The following is a 12,082-nucleotide window of genomic DNA, read 5'->3' on the forward strand; positions in this document are numbered from 1 at the left end:
AAGGTGTTGGTTATCACCTATAAAGCCCTCAGTGGCTTGGGACCTGGTTATCTAAAGGAGCGCTTGCATCCATATATGCCCTCCCGCCCCTTGAGATCGGCAGCAGAGGCCTTTCTCCGGGAACCCTCTGTGAAAGATATCAGGAGGGTGAGTACCTGGAGGAGGGGCTTCTCTACGGTTGCGCCTCACCTATGGAATGCACTCCCCAGAGAGGTCCACCTGGTGCTGTCGTTAGTTGTTTTTTTGGCACCAGGCCAAGACCTTTTTATTTAAATGATATTTTAATTGTTAATTGTTGATTGTATTTATTGGTTTTTATATCTGTGCCTCTGGCATTTTTATGTCTCCGGATTTTTAAGGTTAATTGTATGTTTATTTATTTGTTTTGGAAGCTGCCCCGAGGCTTTTTGCAAATGGGGCGGCATAAAAATGTTCTAAATAAATCAACAAATTATTATTATTATTATTATTATTATTATTATTATTATTATTATTATTATTTTGAATTAATCAAACAAAAGATCACAGGGACCATAGGATTTTTGGATGCTTAAAATAAAAGTCAAAACATGTAAAAAGGATGAGGGAGTCATAAGCGTTCCCTCCATCACTCGTCCTGCTTTGTCGAAGGGCACGGGACAGTTAGACCCCCCCTGAGACGCAGGGCTTCCATCCAACTGGGTTGCGCTTAGGGTTACATTAATCATATTGTTTTGTACGCCTCGCATGTTTCTGTTGGCCAGTGGGCATTTCATAGGCCTTGGCACTAATCCTTTCCTGCCAAATGGATAATCCAGCCCAGGCTGCTCTGGAGAGGAGAAGAGAAAGACTCGGTTGTGCAAGTGGCTTCCAGTGTGCCAATGAATGAAAAGTACTTGCATAGTACTGAAATGGATCAGGAGTGCTAAAAACATGAATCTGCTGTTTAAATATTGAAGAGGTAATAAAAATTCATGAGAGTAATTCAAAGCTCTCAGAGTGCAGTGAATATATTTTCTATATGGTAATCTAAACTAATCAGGCCTATATATAAAATAACTCAACAACTGTCTTCTCCTACAGGCTTATTACAGTACCCTAACATTTGGATGTTTGTAATAGGTTTCCTTGCAGCTTAGAGAATGTGAGGATTCTCTGTCTCTCAAGGTCGATGGTGCAAATTTGGCCAGTGGATGGAGGCTGATAGCAAGGCCAAGCTGTTGAACACCCGAGTGGAGCATGGAGCACCATAGCAAAGAGCAGGTGATTTGCCACTTTACCAGGCTCTGAGAACCAACTGGGTTGCTTGGTACACACAGAGCAGGAGTGCTCCTGGTGCTTCCTAGTAGGCAGTTCTTCTCACATATCACTTCCCGTGGTGCATTCAGCCAAGAACCACCTTATCTTAATGTGGATGCATCCCAGGCAGTTCTGGGAATTCTTGAGGCATTTATGAAGAAGTTACTGTTGATGAGTCTTTGGCCAGGTATTACAGAGCCAAAGAAGATGTGTCTGGGCTGCAGGCTGGTTAGTACATCAGGAAAGCACCAGAAGCGCCACTGTCCTATGGACTCATCCGGAGCTTCTCCACAACATTAGAATGGCAACATAACAAGGGCAAGTAGGAGGTAGAAAATATTAGCATAACGTATGCCAGTGGTACAGGAATGTCTCATTCCGGTGTCCCCAAAGCAGCTTTATATGTCCCAGCTACTTCACACCCTACCTTGATGGACAAGGCATGCATTCATGTTCGATCACAGATTAAATTCACTAGAAGTATATTCTTTTCTGCAGTAGAAAAGTGGATCAGCAGCTGATGCATGCTGTCATTTCCACTCATGCATTACAGACTCCCGCTTTTGTGAAAAAAAGTGTGAAGGAGTGACTGCTATCTGTGTCGTATCCATGGGTCAAACAAAACATATGCACATTTATCTTTTCTCCAGCATTGACTCCCCTCACCCCTTTGTCTGCTACTAAGGCAAAGAATTTCATCAGAGGTCTACGTACTTATCTTTTTCATGCCACTGTTATCTTCCTTCAAAATTGCTTCGTACTTGCTTTTTGCTACCATTTTCAGTATCTTTCTCCTCTGGATGACAAAAAACAGAAGTGTATGTGTGCACGTATTTGAGCAGAAAAGTAGCCTGAAGGGAGTAAGTAACCTTCCTTCATATTATTCCTTTACTGAAAGAAAATAAACATAACTATGTGTAATTGTCTATTTGGGCTCTGTGTTGCACTTAAGAAGTGCCCCTTTGATTTTGGAGGTTTTTCTTACATCAGGTGACATAAAAGAACATTCTTCCTTGAGTTTGAGTAATTAAAAAGAAAACAATGCATTCTTTCGACTCATGCTCTTCCACCACCTCACTTGTATGTGTATTATTTTAAAAGCATTGTTAGGAGATTAAATTGTTCTGTGAATTTTTATCTGAAATGAATGGGAGCCATGCAAGAGCAGTTGTATCCTCACATATGTAGCTCCCTTCCCCTTCAGTACGGATCTCTTTACAAAGCAGACAGTACCGTGAAGGCTGCAATTGCAAAGAGCTATTGCTACTGCCAGCGTTATCATCACAAACCACACAAGAGCGTAGTAATCGTTTCCCAGAAATCAAAGAATGAGACAGTTATCCCTTCAAAGCCATACGTCATTTTTATTAAGAATGAACATATTCTACCTATACCTGATCACAAGTGTCAGTTTAAAGTATTATTTTATTTAATTTAAATGAATTTATACCACACACAATATACAATATACTATTATTTCTGAATCATTAGAGGCATCTAATCCCCCACTCTCATCATGTTAAAGAATCTCGGTTTGCTAATGACAGTTAAAGGTTACCTTCTGCATCTGTTATCACTCCGAGATCTCTTGCAAGTAATGTTTTCATGGAAACTACATAAGTTACATTCCAATCTCTACCCACATTTCCAGAACTAAAAACAGTTTCCCCCAGTTGTTCCATAGCTCTACAATTTTATTTTTCTTACATATGGAAGTTATTAGTAACAGAGGTCAGAGGACTTGCTAGTGCAGGGCATGTTGACATGTTGGGTTATAATCCAACCAGCTGAGCCATGACCGGGAGCCATGTGATGTGGCACGTTGTGGGCAAAGGCAAACTGTTACAAAGAGAGACAGAAATCCTTTGATGCTCCTGCCATGCAGCTTCTGAGCAACCCCCATTGCTAGCTGCCCCCAATGCACTCAAGTGGCTGACAAAGCCCCCTCCCCTCCCTCCGGGGATTATGAGAGCTTTGGGGCTTGCTGTGGCTTTTTTCTCGCCTTTTCCTCCCTCTTCAGCCTGCAAAGGCTGGTTGACAGCTATGGACCCTCCAATGCACCCCAGTGGCATGCTGGAGGGGCTGTTCCTGATGGCTGGGTTTTTAAAATTGACCCCTAATTGTTGCAATTACTGAAGTTATTTTCCTAAAGTTAAGTTGAGGAGCTCCTTGGGGCACTGGATGTTACAAAGGTGCCAGGCCCTGATGTTACACCCATTGGTACTTCGGGAGTTGGCAGGGGTACTCTCATGCCCACTGGCCTCCATTTTTGAGGCCTCATGGAGAATGGATGAGGTTTCAGAGGACTGGAGGGTGGTGTCAGTGGTCCCAGTCTTCAACATGGGTAGTGGAGGGGACATGGGGAATTACAGACTGATAAGCCTTGCATCCATTCTGGGTAAAGGCTCATAAAAGGAAAAACACTGGAAGCCCTAGATGGGGAAGGGAGGTTGGCAGCCATGCAACATGGCTTCTGCAAAAACAGGTCCTGCCAGACAAACCTTGTGGAATTCTATAATAAGGTTTCGAGATGGCTAGATGGAGGGGACATGGTCAATGTGACTTACCTGGATTTCGGCAAGGCATTTGTCAAAGTGCTGCATGATAGCCTGGTTGAGAAATTGATGAGTTTTGAGATAAACTGATGTACTCTCTGATGGATTAGGGCATGGCTGAGAGTAACTATTAGTGGGGAATCATTGGGATGGCAGTTGGTGATGAGAGGGATTTCCCAGGGCTCTGTCTTGGGCCCGATCCTGTTCAATATTTTCATCAATGACCTGGAAGAGGGGGTGACAAGTCTGCTGGTCAAATTCACAGATGATACTAAAATGGGGGCAGTGGCCACAACTGAGGAGCAGGTACTGTCCAAAAGGATCTGGACAGACTATGGACGTGGGTGGGGGGCAACAGGATGGCATTCAGTGTAGGTAAGTGCAAGGTCTTGCACTTCGGGCATAGGAATGGGTGTCCGTCCGTCCGTCTGTCTGTCTTAAAAGGTTTAATAGACTGTCCCATTATTAACATCTCAGGATGGTTTACAAGCACTGATAAAAATGGTACAGCATCCAGCAATTCACAATAAAATCACAATTAAAATAAAAATAATGGGATAGTATTGAACATTAAAATAACATTAAAATAATAATAAAATAAAAAGGGTTTTGCCTGGCGCCAGAAAGAAAAAAGCATTGGCAGCAGGCAAACCTCTCTAGGGAGTGTATTCCACAGTCACGGTGCCACCCTCTGCTGGGTAATCGCCCTTCTAATCTCTAATGCCAGCCCATTACCATGGCCAGTTAAGAACAGTTACTGCCTCACCTGGACTAGATATAAAAGAGAGGTAGAGTTGGGTGTCATCAGCATACTGATGACCCTGCAACCCAAACCCCAGATGACCTCTCCCAGCAGTTTCATGCAGATGTTGAAAAGCATGGGGGATAAAAGTGAACCTGAGGAACTCCATGGCAAAGTTGTCATGATGCAGAGCCGTAATCCCCCAGTACTACCTTCCGTAATCAGTCATGAGTACAGGTTAGGGGGCAAGGGTGCTGGTCAGTATGAGACAGCAGTGAGATGCAGCAGTCGACAGAGTGAATGCCACCCTTTAATGCATAGCTAGAATCATGGCTTCTAGATCGAGAGAAGTATTACTGCCACTCTATATGACTCTGGTGCGCTCGCAGCTGGCGTATTGTGTTCAGTTCTGGGCTAGGCCCCTCATTACAAGAGGGATATAGCAAGGTTGCAATTGGTGCAGCAAAGGGCCACAAGGAAGGTGGCTGGTTTGCAGGGAAAGCCATATGAGGAGAGACTGTGGGAACTGGGTCTTTTCAGCCTGAAGAAGGGACTCAGCGGGGACCTGTTAGTGACATACAGGTACATGAGAGGGTGTCATGTGGAGGTGGTTCATGACCTTTTTTCCGTGTGGATGAGGGCAGGATGCATTCCAATGGAGCAAACCTCAGGGAACCAAGATTGAGGGTAGAAGCTAGGAAGTACTTTTTGATGCTTATGCCCCCTGGGGTATGGAACGGGCTTCCATGGGAGGTGGTTGAAGCCCCATTGGTGAAGGTGTTTAAGGATAGGATGGACATGCACATGGTAGGCATGTCATGAGTGGAGCTGGCTGGAGCTGGGGGTCAGACTAGATGGCCTTGGAGACCACTTATGGCTCACTCTGTTTCTATGTTCCCTTGTTCGCTTTCCCCAAGTGCTGATGACCACAGTTATGCAAAGGCAGCAATGGAGAACCTGGGGTTGGTAATGGGCAGGAATGCCTTCTGGCAAATTCTTCTGAGAGGGAACCATAGCCCCAAGTATGGCCTCAATTTTGCAAGTGTCCCTGAGATACACAGGTATAAACACTCTTATCTACCCATATTCTTTCCTGTTTGACTCCTTAGAATGGAGGTTTGTAGTTTGACAGTTCAATGGAGCTGTCAAAGCTATTAACCCCTTACACAGGCTTCCCAGTGCGTTCCTCAGATGACTCACATGTTCCTTCCTTCCATGGAAATGTCATGTTTGTGAGTGAAGCAGCTGCAGGCCATTTTCAAGCCCAGGCCTGTGTAGGTGCCCATCCCCTTCTGTACTCATAAGGTGATGGGCATCCAGTTCAGCATAGCAGGAGTGTGGAGGCAAGGACTGGCCATTTCCTCATCCTCAAAAACATTTAAGTGAATGACTGAAGTTGTCTAAATGTTAGGTGACAGCTGGATTGGGCAGAAATCACTTCACCCCTCCTCTCCTTGTCTCCTGAAATTCTGCCCCATGAAAGGATTGGCATGGAAAGACCTGCACAAACTGAGAGGGTGGAAAGGGCATTATGAGAAAGTCATTCAATCAGCTCCCTCCAATTTAACCATAGCCCATATAACTTAAAAAAATTCTGACAACCCTCTTTGGCCGCAATGATAGAAGTATTTCATCCTGCATAAAAACTATTGTTTTGTGTAATGTATGTTGCACACATGAATTTGACATATTTATGCCTTTTTTCTTCTGGTGATTTTAATAATGCAAAAGCTTTTAATCCAGTGTAAGTGCTAACTTATTGGTTATATACTCTATGTAAATATTTTAACAATTGATTTTGTAAAGGAAGACACCATCTGTAGAATTTGCATAATTGTATAACATTTTATTTGTTTTACATGTTTTGGAGTAACCCTAAATAATAGTAATGTTGCATGCTTTTAGTTTCACTGCAGTCTCCTACAAATGAGAGCATATTTTTTGTGATACATTGGGAAATAATATTAGGCTTTGCATGGGTGCCTGTGGCTTTTCATTCTCTCTTATTGCTCTTCTTTCTTATCAGTGGCTTTCCTTCTTGTCCTCTCACCCTGAGTGTACCACACTTAAAACAATGCCTCCTGTGGAGAATGGACTTTCAAGCAGGGAACTTGGGAACAATGTACTGCCAGCTTGTCCAGCTTTGTGAGATATGCTGGAGGCAAACTGCCTGGATGAAAATGAATGTTCACTTACAGACAGGAAAGTAATTAATACATTAATAATTACTATTCTTGCTGTTAAGGAAATCAACTCTGACTGCTCTTTAGAAGGCCAGATACTGAAGATGAAACACAAATACTTTGGCCATCTAATGAAAAGGAAGGACTCACTGGAGAAGATTCTGATGATGAGAACAATTGATGGCAAAAGGAGAAGGGGACATCAGAGGATGAGGCTATATGGAGTCCCTGGGGCAGCGGATGTGGGCTTGGGTGGACTCTGAGGCATGGTGGAGGACAGGAGAGCCTGAAGGAATGTTGTCCATGGGGACGTGATGGATCGGACGCAATTTTGTGACTGAACAACATTCTCAGTGTATTGCCACTATATACAAGAATCACCAAAGGTCTAATTCTTTATCAAATATCACTTTTCCAAAGTTGAGAAAAGCCTTCACAAAACCTAAGTTTCAGCAGATGCTTTTGAAGAAAGCATGCACCATCATATTTCTATAGCAGATACTTTATGTGTCTCCTTTTCTGGGTGGTTAATAAATTGATATGGTGGCATGCTTACCTTTAGATGCACATGAGTCAAAGTAAAACTAAAGAAAACTTAAGTAAAAAAATAGCAGCCATACTTTATTAATTGTGGATTACATTCATTGTATCATTTGTCACATGCATATATTGACCCCATTATTTGTTGGATTCAAGACCTAAACTTTTAGATGGTACATGAGAATCCTGAAAGCCACTGAAGAGACAAAACAAAAACAAAACAACAACAACAAAACCCCCATAAGCTAACAGTTACCTGGTTTTAACAATAAACACTACTATAAAGTAGTGCTTCCTCTGTTATATAGGTATAGGATTACAACCTAAGGTTAGCATTTATTGAAACATATCCTAACAGATATCAGTGGTGCTCATTTTCTCATCCTACTGAAGTTATCACAGCAAAAGAATGGAAATTGTGAGGGTCTGCAGAAACAAGGATTTCCAGATGGTTGGCAGATGGAAGTGTTTCTTTCCATACTGATCAACTGGTGGATTGGGACCCACCATGATTCACAGTCTGTCTAAGGTAGATTCCAACAGCAGCTTTATAGATATATAGTAAAAATTAAGAACTGACTCCCCAAATGAGTATTTGGGCTAACTATGACCTGAAAAGGTTAGAATACTGCTCTAACATGTACTAACATGGAATATTTCCCTTTTGAAAAATTAGTTTTCCACAGAAAAGGAGTTTATACTTCACATTAAGCTCTGTTAGATCCACTCTCATGGAATGGTTCATAAAAGAAATGACAAGTGAGAATTGCAATAACATATTGCAAATATGTTCCTAGAGCCCTATAGAAGTGCTTTCCTCCAGCTAAGTTGTAGCACTGCAGTCCCAGATCACAAAAAGGAAGAGGACTGTTCCAGGAAGGGACTTAAAAATACTTTTTGAAACCTTCTTCCTCTTTCCAGTATGAAAAGGCTTGAGCATGAGGCTGGTGGCCAGTCTTGAACCTGGATCCTGCCTGAAGGCCTAACACCCTTCTAAAACACCCCCATGTAGTATGCAAGTCTGCGTGAGAAGAATTTTTAAGCCTTACAGTGCACCCATGCACAGCCCGAAGCATCCCTCCAGCATACTATAAGAGGCTCAAGCATGCTGATTGCTTTAGCCTCCATTTTCCTTTAAAAAAAACATTCAAAACTCAATTGCCCACATAAAATAAGCTGAGCTAAAAAAGTGCTCTTGTATTTTGTTTGGGAGGAAGCCTGTTTATTCCCATCCACACCTGCACTAGAAGCCTGGATTTCTTCATCATTTTTAATAGGCAGTTCTACAAAGAGGCATGATTATCATTTTACAAGAAAAATGGACATGGTGAATAAAACATTGGATGTTGTCTCAGCCTTAGAAAACTCCACAGTCTATTTGGATATGATTGCAAATATTTGTGCAATCAGTTATAAAGGAAATCCTGCCCTTCAAGAGCTTAGTAAAATTTACTGAGGTCAGCATGCCCACATTTTTAAATTGCCTTTATCAGTATTTAATAGTTCAACACATGCTATAATTGGACATTGTTAAGAACCAATGAGGCTGCAATTGTTAGGAACCAAGGAGGCAAGAATCCTGGAACTAAGCTAGTTCCCCGCCCCTCTCTTTCTCTCTCTGTGCGCGCACACACACACACACGCATGCATGTGCTTTAAGTGTCTAGATATCTCCTAGCAGCTACATGGACAACTCTCACACAGGAGCACATGGCTCACCTGCAAGTCTCAAGCAGTACTAGGTGAGGCACAATAAGCTGGTTGTGAGGAAACAGAACATACCGATACTCTGGGAAATTGCTTCCACAGACCACCAGGTATGCTGAAACAGTGCTCCTGGGACTGGATAAGGGAAACTTTCAAGGCTGGAGGCTTGGCAAAAACAGAGCAGAACAAACATTTCATCAGTGACAAGCCATTGGAATAGGAGAGTTGGCAATTGATACTGAAGGGGCATAATCTTGGCCAGCCCCAGCCACTAAAGACCAGGCAATTCCCCAGAGCTGTGCAGACAGGTGCCAGGCTTCATTTGCCATCCCTATTTTTCTTGCAGTGCTGGGGGAACAGTCTCGATAGTCTTTAGGAAGCTGAAAAGGGAGCTGCACTTTGTTTTAATGGAGGCTCAGGTTAAGCCTCAGCTACATCCAATTCAGAGGTCTATTTATCACATTCCATTTACCCATCAACAGCACTATTACAGAAATGTAGCTGCTCTGTGGCATCTAGAGCTTTGAAAGGCCGGCATGCACGTCCTAAGATGAACCAAATCCGGGCATATTGACATGCTTCTAACTCCCAACACTAAAGCGAAACAAAGCTCAACTGAATGTACAAGCCCTGCTCAGACAAACAGTAATTATACAGAATGGAAAAATAAAGGAAATAAGAGAATGCAGAGTAAGGACCTAGTTCAAGCTCCAAACAATTAGTGGTTTCCACAGTGAGTTAGGATCAATTATTGATCCTAATTTTTCCAGTTTGATTTCAGTGTGGTTCAAGTGAAGCTAACAGTACAATTTTGATGCAAACACAGTGCCAATTTCCCTTTGATGTTTTGGTTAAAGATAAGCCACGTCTTTGGCACTGCTGCACAGAGCTAGGCTGGGCAAGCCTGGCATCCAGGCTGGCAGTCAATGCCGAGACTACTGGAATCTGTCCTCTGAAACTCTGCGCTCTTTAGAGCTAACTATCTGTATGCCATTAAAAATGATCACATTTAAAAAATTATCACAATCCAAACATAAACTATTTATACTACTACAGTGACTGGATCCAGCTAAAGATAAATGTATACACTATATATTGTTGGTCAAGTTTCAAAATAAGGACAGTTTAATTTTATTTACAAAGATGCTCCAACAACAACTGTTTGTAAATGAATGTTTAAAAAATCCTCACAAAAACATAGCAGAGACCTGATTTCATTTAGAAGGGACTGAGAAAAAGATCGTAAGACCTGAGAATTGAATATGTGGACTCACTTTACATTCCAAGAAATCCATCATGACACATAATGTTACATGTTTAACAGTTCTTCCTTTCAAAATAATTCTCAGAAAATTGCTAAAAGCCCAGCAAGTGAGCAGCTCTTGATCTGATGATCCAACATGGAAGAAGTCACCATCTCCATGATGGACGAAACTTCCACTGTAGTTTTGCAGGAATGCCTCCTACTTTATTGCAGCAGTATATATCTCTTGAGCTGTGTGCCACGTGGAAAGTTGCTGGCTGCTGTTACCACTCCTCCTGCAGGTGTAAGTGAAAAGAGCGAGCCAGCCATAGCCAAGATGCAAACGGCTTTACAGGTGAGATTTTTCCCTATGCTGTCTTTGACTCTGCTGCCACAGCTTTGCTACTTCAGACTTAGTAGCATCTTGGAAAAGTTTTTCAGAAAAATTAATGGGCCTCTTATTCCACAAATGGCAAGTCAGTGGGCTGGGATAGTAAGGCCAGCGGTAGATTATTTTCAGTGATGAACGAACCTCAGTGACAGGCACCAAAAACTTGAAATATGTGGGCCTTCATGAAGAGAGATGGCAACCCATTTTTGCTGAGTGCATCCCATTTGAAATGTGACTGGCCACTTCTGTCTGCACGTTTGATTTGTATATATTTAAATAAATCCATGGAAAGTTCCCTTTCTTAAACAACTCTACTTTCCATTATTTGCCTTTGTTAATATTGCATTGTACCTTCCCACATCTTGTACCACAGATCAACCCCAGTTACAAAAACACTGCCCCCTAGCACCCCCACACAACCACATTAAGGCAAACAAAAAAAAAAGTCTGTGCTGAAAGAGTAATTTTCATATCAATGCAAAAATAATATTAAAGAATCAGCTTTAGACTACTCTGCTCTTGACTTTTCCATTTTCCAGTGTGGAAGATGAGTTGGATTCATGTTCTTCACTTGGTTTTCCCTTGGCTCCAAACTGATGATCCATTTCACGGAGTTCTAAAGGCACCTTCTTCTTTTTGTCAAATGCCAGGTTGATTTCAGCCAGAGTCTTGTTTTTTGTTTCAGGCAAAACAAAGAAAAGGAAAGTGGCACCAGCAAGACAGACGGCAGCAAAGACCAGGAAACAATATGTCTGCAAAGCTTTCTGAAAACACAAAGCAAAAAGGCATGCTATAAAAAGTTCCTCTGACTATGTTCTGAGTACTCTTATCAAATAGCAGCTACTGCTCCAAAAGCCTCCCATTCTTGGATTAGGGAGTCTAGTACTGACTTCAAGAAACATTTCATTCCCAGCGTCTACTTTGACTGAGTTTTCACGATAAGGCAACCCATCAAAGATAGCTAACCATGGTGGGTTGTGTCACCTGATGAAGGGCTCTCATGATTACATGTGTAAGATACTGTGGGTTGCCTGAAGCAGTGAGCAAATGGCAGAACCCCCTTGTTGCTGTTGTCCAGGTTGCTGCTCCTGCAGCATTTTGGACCAACCACCACTGGCTTGTGACCTTTAAAAAGTGAGACTGCAAAAATATGTGCAGCTGAACTCATTGCTTGCTTGCTTGTTTGTTTTTTAAATGCTGGTCTTTCCAGGTTGTATAAGTGTGTGCTTACAGCTGCCTGAAAAAAGTGGAATCTTGCCTGGCCAATGTCAGGTCTGCTGTCAAAGTACAGTACACTGACCAAGCAAAGCTGCATACAGGTTACTTTGCACAAACTTGACAGCTGTCAATTGGTGAGTGGTTGAACTAAAAAGCAAATTAGTGAAGAGCTCTTTTTCTTGAAAGGGTACAAGTACATTTCTGGGACATGATCCTCCAGTCCTT

The 12,082-nt window shown here is 42.3% G+C and overlaps 1 protein-coding gene across 2 annotated transcripts in view; it reads right to left on the reverse strand.

Annotated features, from left to right (window-relative positions):
• Positions 1-7,351: 7,351 nt before the first annotated feature.
• SLC2A9 (solute carrier family 2 member 9) overlaps positions 7,352-12,082 on the reverse strand; it is an 84,534-nt gene continuing 79,803 nt past the window's right edge. For both annotated transcript variants that reach the window (XM_044418427.1, XM_044418428.1), the window contains one exon: positions 7,352-11,403. In XM_044418427.1, coding sequence (XP_044274362.1) covers positions 11,143-11,403 — 261 coding nt within the window. In that variant the 3' untranslated portion in view covers positions 7,352-11,142. The remainder of the gene's footprint in view (positions 11,404-12,082) is intronic.

This window comes from Varanus komodoensis, unplaced genomic scaffold (genome assembly GCF_004798865.1).
Source record: "Varanus komodoensis strain SLA01 unplaced genomic scaffold, ASM479886v1 scaffold9, whole genome shotgun sequence".
NCBI lineage: Eukaryota > Metazoa > Chordata > Lepidosauria > Squamata > Varanidae > Varanus > Varanus komodoensis.